The sequence below is a fragment of the Ascaphus truei genome, unplaced genomic scaffold (genome assembly GCF_040206685.1).
Source record: "Ascaphus truei isolate aAscTru1 unplaced genomic scaffold, aAscTru1.hap1 HAP1_SCAFFOLD_335, whole genome shotgun sequence".
Taxonomy (NCBI): Eukaryota; Metazoa; Chordata; class Amphibia; order Anura; family Ascaphidae; genus Ascaphus; species Ascaphus truei.
This window is the reverse complement of record NW_027456344.1, coordinates 179,973-199,730: the sequence shown is the minus strand read 5'-3', so window position 1 is coordinate 199,730 and position 19,758 is coordinate 179,973. Positions and strand designations below refer to the sequence as shown.

Here is a 19,758-nt window from a genome sequence, read left to right as displayed (position 1 = left end):
ACAGATCATGGGACTAAGTGCTTCAGACATACTGTAAAAGTAACATTAAGGAAGGAGTCCCTGCTCCGAGGAGCTTACAATCTAATTGGTACAGTAGGTAGGGGGAACGTACAGAGACAGTAGGAGGGAATTCTAGTAAGTGCGTCTGCAGGGACAAAATATGAGCGGGTGTGACCCCTAGGCAGCGTGCTCGGGCTACTGGGTGAATGATTGTAGTTCCAACAGTAATGTGGAAGGAGGTAGTAGGGTCAGGTTTGGGAGGAAGTATGAGGAGCTCTGTTTTAGCCATGTTGAGTTTAAGGCGGCGGAGGGCCAGCCAGGATGATATAGCAGAGAGACATTCAGAAACTAAGGTCGGGTGTTGAAAAGTATATTTGTGTGTCGTCAGCATAGAGGTGATATTTAAACCCAAAAGATGTTATTAGGTCACCTAGAGAGATTGTGTACAGAGAAAAGAGAAGAGGTCCCAGGACAGAGCCCTGGGGTACCCCCACAGAGAGATCAATAGAGGAGGAGGAGGTGTTAGCAGAAGAGACACTGAAAGTACGATGGGAGAGGTAGGATGAGATCCAGGATAGAGCTTTGTTCCGAATACAAAGAGTATGGAGAATGTGGAGGAGAAGAGGGTGGTCCACGGTGTCAAATGCTGCAGAGAGGTCGAGTAATATGAGCAGAGTGTAATGACCTCTGTCTTTGGCATCATGGAGGAGGTCATTAAATATTTTAGTGAGGGCTGTTTCAGTGGAGTGAGCAGTGCGGAAGCCAGATTGTAGAGGGTCTAGGAGAGAATAGGTGTTGAGAAAATGGAGCAAGCGAGAGAATACAAGACGTTCAAGGAGTTTAGAGGCGAAAGGCAGGAGGGAGACAGGTCGATAGTTAGAAAGACAGGTAGGGTCAAGCTCGCTGTTTTTGAGTAATGGTGTAACTGTTGCATGTTTGAATGAAGAGGGAAAGGTACCAGAGTAGAGGGAGGAGTTAAAAATGTGTGTGAGCGTAGGGATTATAGTAGGAGCAAGAGGTTTAAGGAGATGGGAGGGAATGGGGTCAAGTGGGCAAGTGGTAGAGGGAGAAGAGGAGATCAGCAATGACATCCTCCTCTGTGGCAGCGGAAAAAGAGTCAAGGAAGACAGATGGGGCGTTAGGAAGAGGTGTAGGATGGGAGGAGGATACAGAGGGGATATCCTGACGTATGGATTCCACCTTTTCCTTGAAATAGTCAGCAAAGTCCTGAGCGGAGATGAGGAAGAAGAAGAGGCAGCTGAGGGTGGTCTGAGTAGCGACAGAGACAGAGAAGAGTCGGCGTGGGTTAGACTTGTGCGTGTTGATTAGATGAGAAAAGTAGGTTTGTTTAGAAGGTGTACCTGTTCCGGTTTGGAAGGGGTGTTTCAGCGGGCACCACGAGGCAGAAAAAACGTAGCAACTGCTGGACTGTGCTGTGAAGTGTCCTTTATTAAAGCATGGTTAAAAAGAGGGGGGAAAAAGGATGCCCCTGCACCTCTAACGCGTTTCACCCAAGCATGGGCTTGTTTAGCCTGAATGAGGGCAGAGTTGAAACAGGATAACATAAATTTGTAGTGAAGGAAGTCTGCGAGAGTGTGAGATTTCCTCCAGAGGCGCTCAGAGGAACGAGCGCAGGAACGCAGCATGCACGTGTGGGAATTTAGCCAGGGTCTGGGGTTAGAAGGGCGAGAAAGGCAGAGAGAAAGCAGGGCATGTAGATCAAGTGAAGATGATAAGGCAGAGTTGTAGTTCCTGACCAAGTTGTCAGGGTCGGGAGCAGAACAGAGGAGAGGGAGGATCGTAATGTGGAATCAAAAGCTGATAGGTTAATAGCGCGCAGGTCTCTGCAGAAACAGGGGAGTGGGTGGAGAAGTGAGAGAGAATGAGATGAGATGATGGTCAGATAGAGAAAAAGGGGAAACAGAGAAGTCAGAGAGAGAAAAGTTTTTAGTGAAAACCAGGTCTAAGTAGTGGCCATCCTTGTGGGTGCTGGCTGCAGTTCACGGTTGAAGGCCAAAAGAAGAGGTTAGAGAGAGAAAGCGGGAAGCCCAAGGGAGAGAGGGGTCATCAATATGGCAGTTGAAGTCTCCAAGGAGAAGAACAGCGGAGGAGAGAAAGAAAGAGAGCCAGGATTCAAAGTGAGAAAGACAGAAGGGGGATGAGTAGAGGTAGGTGGGCGATAGATGACCGCCACGTGGTCAGGGAGAGGAGAAACAAGTTGGACAGTGTGAGCCTCAAAGGAGGGAAAAGCTAGAGAGGGGGGAATAGGAAGGGTTCGGTAACGGCAGAGAGAGGAGAGCAGGAGCCCCACGCCTCCACCCCTGCCATCAGTGCGCGGAGTGTGAGAGAAAGAAAGGCCACACTTATAGTTGCGGCGACAGCACGTGGCACCAAAACACATACCTTGTTGTGCATCATGCTGCAGATAGTGAACGTGACCAGGCGGAGATACTACCGAGCGGCAGGACCCAGGAGAGACAAATGAAAGTGTCTGTTCATGCGGCCGCCGCGTGACGTCAGCGTCACGTGAAGCGGTTCAGCTAATAATGGCATACCACTCGCATGACATCACGGGCCACAGCTCCGCCCTGGCCCCTGGCCGCCTGCATAGAGTGCATGATTCGCGCGCATGCGCCGTGCGAATGTCACGTGGTCGCACGCACTGCAGCACTCCAAAGGGCACAGGAGAAAGGGAGAGAGGAGGGAGGGTGGCAGGAGATGGGTATGAGGTGAGGGGTTAACCGAAGTAGTGAAAGTTGCATGTGGAAGGCGAGGACGAGAACAAGTAGAAATAAGACAGGGACCAAGATTGGGAGAGATGTCCCCAGAAGCAAGGAGGAGAAGCATGGATAGAAAGAGGATGTGTGAGGATGATTTGTAAGGGTGTGTTTTAGTGCAGAGGGTATATAAGAAAGGCGTTCATGTGAACGGAGAAGTGGCGAAGGAAGGAGAGATGGAGATATATGAATAGAGTTAGAGACATAATGAGACTGGTAGAAAGAAGCGCGTATTTTGAGAAGAAGTGCGGTCACAGCAAATAGAAACAGTATCTGCGGCGTGGCAGTGATAGCTTAGAGCGGAGATGTGCAGTCTGGGATAGATAATATCCTCCTTTCCAGCGTAGTTCAAATCCAGGATTCAGGGCCTGTAGGTGTTGTGTTGTCCACTTATATCACTCTGGTTGAACTCCCTGTTCAACTCCACACTGCATGCTACTTAAAACACTGCTACTTTAAATATGGGCGGCTTTAAATGCAGGCTCTTACATACAGCAAAGGCTGCTATGTCTCTAGTTATATAGCTCTAAAAAGTCACCCGACTGAATTAAGTTCAGCCCAGCCAGCTCAATTAGCACATGCGAGGCACATTAAAACAAATGGTATTTCTAACCAGGCTCTTGTCCTGCCTAGGTGTGACAAGTTGAATTTAATTAAGAGACACATCAAGGGGTGGAATTGAAGACAGACAATTCAAATATGGCTTTTACCTAATTCTTCCAATGTTCATTACATGTTACATCGTACATGTTAAATGACATTTATTGACACTTGAGCACTGAGAGTGCCGGTATATATATTTTTTCGTCTATGAATGGGTGTGTGTGTGCGTGGGCGGAGCGCGTGGGTGGTGTGTGGGCGGAGCGCGTGGGTGGTGTGTGTGCATAAGCGGAGCGTGTGAGTGGTGTGCGCGCGTGGGTGGTGTGTGCGTGGGCGCGCGTGGCCCATCTCCCAGTTACGTCCGGTCAAGATCTGCTTGATCACGACCAATATTTCCCCCCGTCAAAAACACCCACACTAATATAATCACCCACACACTACTATAAACAGTTATATCAACACCCACACTAATATAATCACCCACACACTACTATAAACAGTTATATCAACACCCACACTAATATAATCACCCACACACTACTATAAACAGTTATATCAACACCCACACTAATATAATCACCCACACACTACTATAAACAGTTATATCAACACCCACACTAATATAATCACCCACACACTACTATAAACAGTTATATCAACACCCACACTAATATAATCACCCACACACTACTATAAACAGTTATATCAACACCCACACTAATATAATCACCCACACACTACTATAAACAGTTATATCAACACCCACACTAATATAATCACCCACACACTACTATAAACAGTTATATCAACACCCACACTAATATAATCACCCACACACTACTATAAACAGTTATATCAACACCCACATATTAATAAAAAATACCTAGTCATATAAACACCTTTACCATAATATAAATACCCAGAGTAATATCATTTGTATAAACACCCACATATTAATATAAGCACCCACACACTAATAGCAACACTCAAACAGTTATATAGACACACATACTTATATATAAACACCCGCACTGTAATATAAACACCAGCAGACAGGTTTTTGTTTATATATAAAAGTCAGTTTATTTCCGTATAGAAATGTCTGTGTGCATAATAAAGTGTCTGTGTGCCAGTCTGTGCTCACCACTCTCCCCTTTCGTACTCTCACCACTCTCCCCCCTTCCCTTTTGTACTCTCACCCTCCCCCCTGCATCATCTCCTCTTGCTTTCCTACTCTCAATCTCTCCCCTCTCTCATGTTCTCTTCATATCTCCCACCCACACTTTCTCCTTTGCAAATCCTGTGCGCTCTTCATCTCCCTCACACTCTCCCCTACCTTCCTCCCCTCTCCCTAACTCTCTTCCTTCTCCCTAACGCTCTCCCTCTTGCGCTCTAATCTTCCTCCTCTCCTCCCTCCTCCCATACCTTCCATCTCCTACCTCTCCCCTACCTTCCACTTCCTCCGCCCTTACTCTACAGCCCTTTCTTACTCCCCTCTTCATCTGCTTCGCTTTCCCTCCCTTTCCTTCACCCCTTCCTCTCCCCGCTCAGTCACACTCACTCCATCCCCCTCCTTTCCTCCCCCTCTCTTCTCCTGCCCTCACCATGGCTGCGTGCCGCGTATCTCCTGTTTACGCCTCACCCACTGGGCATTTGTCACCCTCCCCAACACTGTCCATGAGGGCTGATCCATCCAGGGAAATTTGGGGACATCAGAGGCACAGTATCCGCTCTGCCCCTCCTCTCCTATCGCCCCTTCTGTCTTGTGGCCGGAGGGGTCACTGGGTAGCTGCCGACGATGCTGGGTAATTGGGGTGCTCACTTGGTGGCTTTGGGGTTGACAGTTCAAGTTAAGAGAGTCTTCTGGGGTCTCCCCCCTGGTGACTCTGTGAAGGCAAAAGAGAGATGTGGTCTGACAGAGATACAAGGGAGCTACAAGTCTGCCCCACCCCCTGCAGGGTGACACAGTGACACAGACAGAAGGGAGCTATGAGACTGTCCCTCCCCCCGCAGGGTGACACAGTGACACAGACAGAAGGGAGCTATGAGTCTGCCCCACTCCCCGCAGGGTGACACAGTGACACAGACAGAAGGGAGCTATGAGTCTGTCCCTCCCCCCGCAGGGTGACAGTGACACAGACAGAAGGGAGCTATGAGTCTGCCCCACTCCCCGCAGGGTGACACAGTGACACAGACAGAAGGGAGCTATGAGCCTGTCCCTCCCCCCGCAGGGTGACACAGTGACACAGACAGAAGGGAGCTATGAGTCTGCCCCACCCCCTGCAGGGTGACACAGTGACACAGACAGAAGGGAGCTATGAGTCTGTCCCTCCCCCCGCAGGGCGACACAGTGACACAGACAGAAGGGAGCTATGTGTCTGTCCCTCCCCCGCAGGGTGACACAGTGACACAGACAGAAGGGAGCTATGAGTCTGTCCCTCCCCCGCAGGGTGACACAGTGACACAGACAGAAGGGAGCTATGAGTCTGTCCCTCCCCCCGCAGGGTGACACAGTGACACAGACAGAAGGGAGCTATGAGTCTGTTCCTCCCCCCGCAGGGTGACACAGACAGAAGGGAGCTATGTGTCTGTCCCTCCCCCGCAGGGTGACACAGTGACAGACAGAAGGGAGCTATGAGTCTGTCCCTCCCCCCGCAGGGTGACACAGACAGAAGGGAGCTATGAGTCTGTCCCTCCCCCCGCAGGGTGACAGTGACACAGACAGAAGGGAGCTATGAGTCTGCCCCACTCCCCGCAGGGTGACACAGTGACACAGACAGAAGGGAGCTATGAGCCTGTCCCTCCCCCCGCAGGGTGACACAGTGACACAGACAGAAGGGAGCTATGAGTCTGCCCCACCCCCTGCAGGGTGACACAGTGACACAGACAGAAGGGAGCTATGAGTCTGTCCCTCCCCCCGCAGGGCGACACAGTGACACAGACAGAAGGGAGCTATGTGTCTGTCCCTCCCCCGCAGGGTGACACAGTGACACAGACAGAAGGGAGCTATGAGTCTGTCCCTCCCCCGCAGGGTGACACAGTGACACAGACAGAAGGGAGCTATGAGTCTGTCCCTCCCCCCGCAGGGTGACACAGTGACACAGACAGAAGGGAGCTATGAGTCTGTTCCTCCCCACGCAGGGTGACACAGACAGAAGGGAGCTATGTGTCTGTCCCTCCCCCGCAGGGTGACACAGTGACAGACAGAAGGGAGCTATGAGTCTGTCCCTCCCCCCGCAGGGTGACACAGTGACACAGACAGAAGGGAGCTATGAGTCTGTCCCTCCCCCCGCAGGGTGACACAGTGACACAGACAGAAGGGAGCTATGAGTCTGTCCCTCCCCCCGCAGGGTGACACAGTGACACAGACAGAAGGGATCTATGAGTCTGTCCCTCCCCCGCAGGGTGACAGAGTGACACAGACAGAAGGGAGCTATGAGTCTGTCCCTCCCCTGCAGGGTGACACAGTGGCACAGACAGAGGGGAGCTATGAGTCTGTCCCTCCCCCCGTAGGGTGACACAGTGACACAGACAGAAGGGAGCTATGTGTCTGTCCCTCCCCCCGCAGGGTGTCACAGTGACAGACAGAAGGGAGCTATGAGTCTGTCCCTCCCCCCGCAGGGTGACAGACAGAAGGGAGCTATGTGTCTGTCCCTCCCCCCGCAGGGTGACACAGTGACACAGACAGAAGGGAGCTATGAGTCTGTCCCTCCCCCCGCAGGCTGACCCAGTGACACAGACAGAAGGGAGCTATGAGTCTGTCCCTCCCCCCGCAGGGTGACACAGTGACACAGACAGAAGGGAGCTATGAGTCTGTCCCTCCCCCCGCAGGGTGACACAGTGACACAGACAGAAGGGAGCTATGAGTCTGTCCCTCCCCCCGCAGGGTGACACAGTGACACAGACAGAAGGGAGCTATGAGTCTGTCCCTCCCCCCGCAGGGTGACACAGTGACACAGACAGAAGGGATCTATGAGTCTGTCCCTCCCCCGCAGGGTGACACAGTGACACAGACAGAAGGGATCTATGAGTCTGTCCCTCCCCCGCAGGGTGACAGAGTGACAGACAGAAGGGAGCTATGAGTCTGTCCCTCCCCCGCAGGGTGACACAGTGACACAGACAGAAGGGATCTATGAGTCTGTCCCTCCCCCGCAGGGTGACAGAGTGACACAGACAGAAGGGAGCTATGAGTCTGTCCCTCCCCCCGCAGGGTGAGACAGACAGAAGGGAGCTATGAGTCTGTTCCTCCCCCCGCAGGGTGACACAGTGACAGACAGAAGGGAGCTATGAGTCTGTCCCTCCCCCGCAGGGTAACAAATAGGGGACGTCATTCTCACCTTGTCTCTGTGTCGTGCGGTTTTCCTTCAACCTCCACTATGGAGAGAATGAAACAGACTGATTAGTACCGAGAAGAAAAGGGGGAAAGACAGGAGGAATAAAAGGGAATGGGGAGAGAGATAAGAAAAGAGGGACAGATTAAGAAGCAGAAGAAAAACGTAGACCCCATTTTCAAAGCCGCTGTTCCAACCAAAATATTATGTGTGGCAATCTGTTCTAAAACTACTTTGAACCTTAGGACCCTCTCAGTTGGGTGAACTCGATCATTTGAGTCCTTCTCATCGACGGTCCTCCTAGAGATGGGAAAGTATCATTGCTGGGTTAGTTCTGGAGAACCCCCCCCATATGGCTCCATCTTGGGGGGGAGTGGATGTTTAAGTGCCTGGGTTGATGATTGTAAAGGGAGAAAGGGGGTGGCCCGGGATTAAAGGGGTTACACCCCATTTGGCCATCCCCTGACCTCACCCGGGAGTCAAAGGGTTAACTGGACTAAGACCCAGAACGGTGATTTAACCCCTGTAATGACATGTACATGTGTATTCCCCTGTTTTATTGTAACATCTGGTCTGCAGCACACACACACTGGGATCCATCCGGGAGCACAAGGGTTAATAGTGGTATAGTGATTATAGCCCTTTGTGTAATTTTCCCGCCTTTTCAGGCACCATTTTGCAGGTTCCAATAGGCCGCCATTAGGGCTCAATGCTTCTTAATGGTGAATCTTGCTGTGGAGTCCGGTTCCTGAGAAGACCAGCAGATGGCGTCCGAGAGGGAGAGCGGCGGTTTCCCATTGAAAGTCAATGGGCTCATTGACTTCAATGGAGAAACCCTCGAGAGAGCTTTCCAGGAACGAGTTGGCTGCCGTCCAAACCGCTTGACCGCAAAGCGGATACAATTTCAATAAAAGAGCTTTGATCACTTACAAGTCAAGTTCAATGACAAGTGGCGTGGGAATAAACAGTTCTAGGGCCTCTAGGAATAAAATTCTTTCTGTCCCTAGTTCCTAGACCTCCCCCCACTCGACCACAACCGGGTCCCCGTATCCTGGACCCCCGATAAGGGTCGAACCGAGAAGAGCAGGCCGCGCCATAGGTTCCAATGGCGGCGGCAGAACCAGCTCAGGAAAACGGCTAAGTGTCAAATGCAGAAATTTGGTATTCCATAGCTCCGGTTCCGGAGGGTCCAGAGAGTCAGGGTTTGGAGTATGTGTAACCACTGCTCCGGCATCGCTGCAGAACCATCCTTAACCCTCTGGGACCAACCCGACGGAGTATGGACCCCCTTGAAGGTTCGGGATTTCTCCCATAGACTTCAATGGCGGCCAAACCCCCATTGACCGGCTACGGCGGAAAACTCCCATTGACTTCAACGGCGGCATCGCCCCGTTGAAAATCTACGGCGGGGATTCCCATAGCCGCCAATGGCGGCCGTTTGCCATTGAAAGTCTATGGCGGCGGAACTCGTTGTTTTCAATGGGGATTTAGTGAAAAACCGTGATTTAATTTACAGCGGAGATTTGTGCATTAAAATGTAAAACGGTTTTAAGTGTATTTGTGTATCTCCGGTTTCCCAGGTCATAGCCGGTCGCAAATTGGACCATAGGGTGTCCCAGTTCCGGCATTGAGAACTGGGAAGTTTGGACCTGCTGGACCCAAAGGAACCGGATATTTTAATATGTTCATGTTTTATCCAACATACTGTATTCCAAGATATGGGTAAAACTCAGAGGAAATTCCTTTGCATACCAGAGTAGCATATGGCCAGAAAGGCGACCCCATGTCTAGGACCTGAGTATGTTTCAAAGGATTTCGTCACCTCTACTGTTTGCATGAGGGTGGAGACTACTCAAACCAGAGCAGTCTTCAAGTGTTCCATTTCACACCTCCCAACAAAGGATTTCCTGCCAGGTACTCCATTTGGTAGACTAGCTGGCATTCCTGATACAGAGGAGGGTCATAGAAATGGGACCCCAGAGCTCTACTACGCGTATCCCAACTAGCCGGGGGCATGGGTCAAAAAGTGTTCCCACGTTAACTACTGGCTAGAGTTAATTGAAAACCAATCCACGGTACTCAATGTTAAGGATAGGGCACACAAGGTTTATAAACTGATGTCCACCCTGTATCCTTTGTCTTCAATTTATCATCTGATGGCTACCTGATTGCGAGAGAATTGCTATGCTATATACTTCTCATTCCCCAACCCCAAAGTAAGTGTACTTCTTGTCTGTTACTGTATTATTCGTGTGTTCACCTATCCAAAGGAATAAATATACTTTATTATATCTAAGACCCGTCCCAGTTCAGACCCAGTGATAAATATATATCATCTGTTATATATATCTATGTGTGACTTATACAGCCTGCCATAATCTCACCGTGACAATGATAAAGTCTCTAAGTGCTCTGAGTCCTCACACAAGTAGTCCACTCAAATACCCCAAAAAGTGGACACACGCTTGATCATGTTGTCCAGACCTGGTTAGACATCTCTGACCCAAAGATAGACTAAGTACTTTTGTCAGATCACCACTATGTTTGGTTGTCAATTGTAACTGCCCCCCCCAAATAGCCCTTCCTCCATGGACATGACTGTGACGGTAGGGGGTAGTCCTGGGGGGTAGTATGGCAAGGGCTGAGTGTCAGCTCTTGGGTCTAATATTGTACCTTTCCTGACTGGCGCCGATAACGGTGACATCATCACTGCCCGACGGCGTTCAGCGTGGTGCCGTGAGATAGACAGCAGACGCTGTTCCATGAGACTGCCAGTGTATCAGCCACCTCTGACCCGAACGGAGCTTGGGATTCATTTTCCTGGACGGTGTGGACGTTACTAAAGGACTCTCTACACATAGATCGTGATAGATGAGAGCACTGCAAGCCACCTGACTGCAGAACCCTGGAGTGGATCAGGTCGCCCGTCCCTGCTTCCCCGTGTGTTCCGGTGTGAGTGGTAACAGCTGTCATTGTCATAATCAATGCCCGTTATTCTTATATCTGATGTACGCAGAACCTTGAATCATTTTTAATATATAAATTGTTTATACACATTTCACGATGAGCGTTGTGCGCTGTTTTCTGTTTTATACGTGGGTTGCCTTGTATTGTTGGGCCCCTTATGAGAAATAGCTGCAGGGCAGAGACTTCTGGAACATGAGGAAAAAGGGGGATATTTGGGGGCAAACAGGGTTAACCTGTATTGCCTGCCAGCAAGGTGTTAGAGCTGGGTCTAGAAGGCTTGTATGCTAACGCAGGCTTTAGAACCCCAGCTCGCAGATCCCAGTTTTAGCGTGTCAGCTCTAGGGATCAAATGTTACTGTTACTGTATTGGGTGTAGGGGCTGGTGTCCTAGAACAGGTTTTAGAGCCCCAGTTCACAGACCCCACATTTTAGGTCCAAATTGTAGAGTGCAAGCTCTAGGGACCAAATGTTAGTTTTAAAACAACAATGCATTTTGTGTTTATGCGGTGAGCTGAACTGCATACAGGACAAAAGGCAGCCAGATGTGAATTAGCAATTAAATTCCACTAGCCCAAGTATAGGGATTCCCTGTGTTAATTGCAACATGGTGAGGGGGAGGGCTGTGGATTTGCTATTTTCAGAGAAAGCCTTTGTTTCACCTAGACCCAGGGGAGCCAGGAACACAGGGGGTATTGGGCTAGCCAGGAAAACGGTTGCTGGATTTCAAACTCATAGGCACAATTTCCATTGGCAAGTTTTGAACTTCCCCTCCTATCATTGAATGCACAACCACAATCCGTGCTCTAATTGGCTGCCAGCCCCCTCAATGTATTAGATAGGCTTCAAACCCTATATAAGGGAGAGCAGTGTAGCAGATAACCCTCTTTTTTGTTGGAGATTTGAAGAGAGAAGGAGCTGCTGGCAGGCTTCTCAAAGGTGCTTCTCGGTAAAAGAACTATTCACACAGAGAAGCCAAGCTAGTAGGCTGGAACCAACCGGAGCAGACAGGGTAATGCCTTTTGCTGAAGCAGGCGCCCGCAACTAGGAAAGGGCTACCCCCAGACCCCAGTGTGTATATTTTCAGTATTTTGTGTTCCTGTGCGTTTCCGAGGTCTTATCCAAATAAACTTCATTTTATTTCACTGCCTTGTTTTGCCTTGTGACTGATCCCTTAAATATAAATGTGTTTAAAGACCTGGTCTACCGTGGCAATGACCACATAACCCGATGAAGGGTCTATCTTCCATGGGGCTCATGGCAACCCTGGACCTCTCTGACGTAACCACTGCCTGGAACAATCCCTGTGCTGCAGTCCATTACTACAAATCGGCTGCAATGGATAGTATTGCTCCTGTTCATATACGACACCTCATGTCGCCACAGGAAATGGAAGAAGGGGGGGGGGTCGCAGGCTTCAACGGCGCTGGCAGGAGACTCGCATGGTGGAAGACCAGCTTAAACTGATTCACCATATCGTCAAATACTTGTCTACGGTCACTCGTAAGAAATCAGAGATTGTGGCAGTGGACAATTGACCGGCTAAGCTCGAGAGGCCTTACACGCCAGCATTTTTACAGTCTGATGTAAGCCTTTTATCAGTTGTGGTGTGATGAGTTTGTGCTCTTCTTTGGTTGATAAAAAAAGGTCTCCATCCAGGCCTGGATTCCGACAGTGCTGTCTAAGAAGTATCGTGGGCTGCCAGTGAATGCAAGTTCTTTGGCTTCATGGACTAGTTTGGACCATCTGGATGCGGAAATAATTGTGCAAACTATCAAGGGGTGGCAACCCTCTACCTGTAGTTTGGATCTGGGCATGCCATCTTTTAGGGCAGCGTTTCCCAACTCCAGTCCTCAAGTACCCTGAACAGTGCATGTTTGAAGAATATCCTCACATTAGCACAGGTGGCTCAATCGTTTCGACCGAACCACCTGTGCTCAAGCAGGGATGTCCTTGAAACCTGGACTGTTAGGGGTCTTTGAGGACTGGAGTTGGGAAACCCCTGCTCTAGGGGGAGGTGATGTAAATCGGCCCAGTATTTGCCAAAATAGTCCTATGGTCTTTGCAAACGAAGATCTTTCCGGAACCGCTGCCGAAAGCCATCATCAGACCTCTTCTACAAAAGCCTTTATGGCTAACCACGTCCGTATCAAAATGTTCCTTTCCTAGGGAAGGTCATTGAGAAAGTGATTGCAGCCCAACTGGAAAACCATCTTTCTACCTACAATATTTACGATCCAGAAGAAGGCACAGTACTGAAACAGCACTGGTTCGTGTGCTTAATGATCTTCTGGTGGCGGGAGACAGAGGAGACTGTTTGATCTTAGTCCTACTTGACCTCTTGGCAGCATTAGATACTATGTACTGCACCGACATACTTTATTCGAGCAAATACCCAGTATGTACCTGGCAGATACCTGGAATGCGCCGCTCCTCACCTCTGACAAGCCCCGTTGCGTTTGCCTTCCCAGCCTGGGTTCATGCCTGGCTGACGGGCGGCTGATCTGTTAAATGATAATGATTTAATAGACTGCAATGCTTCGCGTGTCTACCAGATGGCATAAATTTATGAATTGTAATGCAGTATATATATATACTGTGCAGTATTGCAGCCAGCGGGAATAAAATGCTTCAATCCCTGCCTGGAAAATAACCCAATGCACTCGGGCAGAAAACAGTCACAAACCTCAATATACCCGGGTATATCCGAATTCGTGGGACTAGCCGAGCTCGAATAAAGTGTGTCGCCAGTGTACGATGGGAATTTAATGGAGCGCATGAAGGATTTCGGTAGACACGGTGGCACAGTTCTCAGCTGGGTCAAAGCTTTCCTTACTGGTAGGCTTCAGAGCGTATCTTCTGGGGTGTACTCCTCTGCTCCAGTGACCATGTCATGTGGATGACCATCTTATCCCCCAAGTTGTTCATAGTGTACATGCTGCCACTGGGCAAGATGACCAGATGACATGGCCTCGGGTTGTCATCTGCATATTCTCCTTGTCCATTCTACTAGATCCGTCGCCTGCATTTGGTTCATTGTTTTATCTTGTGTTTGGTCTTTATTTGTTAAGGTTTGGATGTGTTTTGTGTGATTGTGAAGCGCTTTGTGTCTCCCACTAGGAGAAAAGCTCTATATTAATTAAGTTATTATTAAGAAAGAGTGTGTGAGATATAGGAAGAGGGAGATGATGGATGGACAATTACATAGAGAGGAGAGAGAGAGGAGAGAGAGAGAGAGGAGAGAGAGAGGAGAGAGAGAGGAGAGAGAGAGGAGAGAGAGAGGAGAGAGAGAGGAGAGAGAGAGGAGAGAGAGAGAGGAGAGAGAGAGGAGAGAGAGAGGAGAGAGAGAGAGGAGAGAGAGAGGAGAGAGAGGAGAGAGAGACAAACACACACACAGATACAGTGGCGAGAAAAAGTTTGTGTAAATAATTAGGTAGATCTTCAGGTGTGAGTTTGGGAGGCCCCACCTATATAAAGATCACAAACTTTGTGAGTTTGGTCTTGACGATACGGATGTGTGGAAACATGTAATGCCACGATCAAAATAAATCTCTGAGGACCTCAGAAAAGCAGTTATTGATGCTCATCGGTCTAGAAAGGGTTACAAAACCAATTCTAAGGATTTGGGGCTCCACCAATTCACTGTCAGACAGATAGTCTACAAATAGACAAAGTTCAAGACCACAGTCACTCTACCCAGGAGCGGTCATCCAACCAAAATCTCTCCAAGAACAAACCAGCAAATCATACAGGAAGTCACAAAGAACCCCCAGAGTAAGATCCAAGGATCTGCCGGCCACACCCGCCTCGGCTAATGTGGGTGTTCATGATTCAACGATCAGAAAAAGACAACTATAATGGTGTTGAATGGTGACCTTGTTGTCCGTTTTGAAGGTCACTAAAGAGCACACAGTTGATCCACAAGACTTCTGGAACAATGTTCTCTGGACAGACGTGGGAAAGGTAGAACTTTTTGGCCTGAATGAGAAACGTTATGTAAGGCGAAAACCAAACACTACGTTCGAACAGAAGAACTTCATCCCAACCGTCAAGCATGGTGGTGGGAGTGTGATGGTTTGGGGCTGCTTTGCTGCCGGAGGACCTAGACGGCTTGCCATCATTGACACAACCATGAATTCTGCGTTGTATCGGAAGATTCTAGAGCAGAATGCCAGGCCGTCCATCCGAGAGCTGAAGCTCAATCAAGGACCTGAAGTGCGCTGTCCATGCCAGGAACCCCTCACATGTCACCGAGTTGGAGTAGTTCTGTACGGAGGAATGGGCCAAAATTCCTCAAACCCGATGTGAGAGACTGACCGGCAGTTACAGGAAACGCGCAGTTTGTCATTGCTGCTAAAGGGGGCGCCACCAGGTACTGAATCTAAAGTTCATATACTTAGATACACGTGGATATTGAATGTCGAATCATTTGGGAGTTAAATAAATGTTGAAAAAGTATCAAGTTTTTGTGTCATTTGTTTGATCAGGTTATCTTTATCTTTATTTTTAGGACTTAGATTAAGATCTAATAACATTTTATGTTTGAAATATGTGAAAATCCTAAGAGGTTCACAAATGTTTTCTCGCTACTGTAGACAGACACGCAAACAGACAGGAGAGGGAGACAGACGGATAGTTAGATACACACAGAGGGGAAACGGATAGACAGATACACACAGAGGGGAAACAGACAGACAGATACACACAGAGGGGAAACAGACAGACAGATACACACAGAGGGGAAACAGACAGACAGATACACACAGAGGGGAAACAGACAGACAGATACACACAGAGGGGAAACAGACAGACAGATACACACAGAGGGGAAACAGACAGACAGATACACACAGAGGGGAAACAGACAGACAGATACACACAGAGGGGAAACAGACAGACAGATACACACAGAGGGGAAACAGACAGACAGATACACACAGAGGGGAAACAGACAGACAGATACACACAGAGGGGAAACAGACAGACAGATACACACAGAGGGGAAACAGACAGACAGATACACACAGAGGGGAAACAGACAGACAGATACACACAGAGGGGAAACAGACAGACAGATACACACAGAGGGGAACCAGACAGACAGATACACACAGGCAGAGACAGGCACACACAGGCAGAGACAGGCACACACAGGCAGAGACAGGCACACACAGACAGGGACACACACAGACAGGGACACACACACAGACAGGGACACACACACACAGACATACACACACACACACAGACATACATACACACACAGACATACATACACACACAGATATACATACACACACAGACATACATACACACACACACACACACACATATATATACACACACACACACACATATATACACACACACACACAGATATACATACACACACAGATATACATACACACACACACACACACACACACACACACACACACACACACACAGACATACACACACACACAGACATACACACACACACAGACACACAGACACACACACACACACACACACACACACACACACAGACATACACACACACACAGACATACACACACACACAGACATACACACACACACACAGACATACACAGACATACATACACACACACACAGACATACATACACACACACACAGACATACATACACACACAGACATACATACATACACACACAGACATACATACACACACAGACATACATACATACACACACAGACATACATACATACACATACATACATACACACACAGACAGGGACACACACAGACAGGGACACACACAGACAGGGGCACACACAGACAGGGGCACACACAGACAGGGGCACACACAGACAGGGGCACACACAGACAGGGGCACACACAGACAGGGGCACACACAGACAGGGGCACACACAGACAGGGACACACACAGACAGGGACACACACAGACCGGGACACACACAGACCGGGACACACACTGACCGGGACACACACTGACCGGGACACACACTGACCGGGACACACACTGACCGGGACACACACTGACCGGGACACACACTGACCGGGACACACACTGACCGGGACACACACAGACAGGGACACACACAGACAGGGACACACACAGACAGGGACACACACAGACAGGGACACACACAGACAGGGACACACACAGACAGGGACACACACAGACAGGGACACACACAGACAGGGACACACACAGACAGGGACACACACAGACAGGGACACACACAGACAGGGACACACACAGACAGGGACACACACAGACAGGGACACACACAGACAGATACACACAGAGGGGAAACAGACAGACAGATACACACAGAGGGGAAACAGACAGACAGATACACACAGAGGGGAAACAGACAGACAGATACACACAGAGGGGAACCAGACAGACAGATACACACAGGCAGAGACAGGCACACACAGGCAGAGACAGGCACACACAGGCAGAGACAGGCACACACAGACAGGGACACACACAGACAGGGACACACACACAGACAGGGACACACACACACAGACATACACACACACACACAGACATACATACACACACAGACATACATACACACACAGATATACATACACACACAGACATACATACACACACACACACACACACATATATATACACACACACACACACATATATACACACACACACACAGATATACATACACACACAGATATACATACACACACACACACACACACACAGACACACACACACACACACACACACACACACACACACACACACACACACACACACACACAGACATACACAGACACACACACAAACACACACACACACACACACACACACAGACATACACACACACACAGACATACACACACACACAGACATACACACACACACACAGACATACACAGACATACATACACACACACACAGACATACATACACACACACACAGACATACATACATACACACACAGACATACATACACACACAGACATACATACACACACAGACATACATACATACACACACAGACATACATACATACACATACATACATACACACACAGACAGGGACACACACAGACAGGGACACACACAGACAGGGGCACACACAGACAGGGGCACACACAGACAGGGGCACACACAGACAGGGGCACACACAGACAGGGGCACACACAGACAGGGGCACACACAGACAGGGACACACACTGACCGGGACACACACAGACAGGGACACACACAGACCGGGACACACACTGACCGGGACACACACAGACCGGGACACACACTGACCGGGACACACACTGACCGGGACACACACTGACCGGGACACACACTGACCGGGACACACACTGACCGGGACACACACTGACCGGGACACACACAGACAGGGACACACACAGACAGGGACACACACAGACAGGGACACACACAGACAGGGACACACACAGACAGGGACACACACTGACCGGGACACACACAGACAGGGACACACACAGACCGGGACACACACAGACCGGGACACACACTGACCGGGACACACACTGACCGGGACACACACTGACCGGGACACACACTGACCGGGACACACACTGACCGGGACACACACTGACCGGGACACACACTGACCGGGACACACACAGACAGGGACACACACAGACAGGGACACACACAGACAGGGGACACACACAGACAGGGACACACACAGACAGGGACACACACAGACAGGGACACACACAGACAGGGACACACACAGACAGGGACACACACAGACAGGGACACACACAGACAGGGACACACACAGACAGGGACACACACAGACAGGGACACACACAGACAGGGACACACACAGACAGGGACACACACAGACAGGGACACACACAGACAGGGACACACACAGACAGGGGCACACACAGACAGGGGCACACACAGACAGGGGCACACACAGACAGGGACACACACAGACAGGGACACACACAGACAGGGACACACACTGACCGGGACACACACTGACCGGACACACACAGACAGGGACACACACAGACAGGGACACACACAGACAGGGACACACACAGACAGGGACACACACAGACAGGGACACAGACAGACAGACACACACAGACAGACAGACACATAGGGGAGTCAGACAGACAGAGGAGTACAGAGACAGCTGGAGCTCCCAGCTCTGCACTTACCTGGGGTCTTCCCTCTGCTGGAGGTGCGGAGAGAGGGAGAAGGAGACGCATAACGACTATAACAGCTTCTCTGAGCCATGAGACCGAGCGACACATTCATATCACTGAGAGGGGGGAGAGATGGGGAAGAGTGGGGGAGAGGGAGAAAGATAGGGGAGGGAGAGAGAGAGAGATGGTGGAGTGATAGAGATTGGAGAGAGAGAGAGAGATGGGGTGAGAGAGAGAGATGGGGGGAGAGAGAGAGAGATGGGGGGAGAGAGAGATGGGGGGGAGAGAGAGAGATGGGGGGAGAGAGATGGGGGGGAGAGAGAGAGTTGGAGGGGAGAGAGAGAGTTGGGGGGAGAGAGTGAGATGGGGGGAGAGAGAGAGATGGGGGGAGAGAGAGAGAGATGGGGGGAGAGAGAGAGATGGGGAGAGAGAGAGAGAGAGATGGGGGAGAGAGAGAGATGGGGGGAGAGAGAGAGATGGGGGGAGAGAGAGAGATGGGGGCAGAGAGAGAGATGGGTCAGAGAGAGAGATGGGGTCAGAGAGAGAGATGGGGGAGAGAGAGATGGGGGAGAGAGAGAGAGAGATGGGGGGAGAGAGAGAGATGGGGGAGAGAGAGAGAGAGAGAGATGGGGGAGAGAGAGAGATGGGGGGAGAGAGAGAGAGATGGGGGAGAGAGAGAGAGATGGGGGAGAGAGAGAGAGATGGGGGAGAGAGAGAGAGATGGGGGGAGAGAGAGAGAGATGGGGGAGAGAGAGAGAGATGGGGTCAGAGAGAGAGATGGGGGGAGAGAGAGAGAGATGGGGGGAGAGAGAGAGAGAGATGGGGGCAGAGAGAGAGATGGGGGGAGAGAGAGAGATGGGGGGGAGAGAGAGATGGGGGAGAGAGAGAGATGGGGGCAGAGAGAGAGATG

General features: G+C 50.1%; 1 protein-coding gene across 1 annotated transcript; it reads right to left on the bottom strand.

Annotated features, from left to right (window-relative positions):
- Positions 1-4,459: 4,459 nt before the first annotated feature.
- LOC142483550 (alpha-tubulin N-acetyltransferase 1-like) lies at positions 4,460-19,021 on the bottom strand. The gene is made up of 3 exons (XM_075583571.1): positions 18,861-19,021; positions 7,715-7,751; positions 4,460-5,263 (listed from the first exon to the last, which is right to left on the bottom strand). Exons 1-3 carry the CDS (start codon positions 18,958-18,960, stop codon positions 4,978-4,980), a joined length of 423 nt encoding a protein of 140 aa, XP_075439686.1. The 5' UTR covers positions 18,961-19,021; the 3' UTR covers positions 4,460-4,977.
- Positions 19,022-19,758: the final 737 nt, after the last annotated feature.

Excerpts from the sequence above, each read along its gene's own strand:
- LOC142483550 (XM_075583571.1), bottom strand. The coding sequence starts at position 18,960 with ATGAATGTGTCGCTCGGTCTCATGGCTCAGAGAAGCTGTTATAGTCGT. Across the intron at positions 7,752-18,860 it reads CAGCAGAGGGAAGACCCCAG|TGGAGGTTGAAGGAAAACCG; the intron begins GTAAGTGCAGAG and ends TTCTCTCCATAG. Across the intron at positions 5,264-7,714 it reads CCGCACGACACAGAGACAAG|AGTCACCAGGGGGGAGACCC; the intron begins GTGAGAATGACG and ends TTGCCTTCACAG.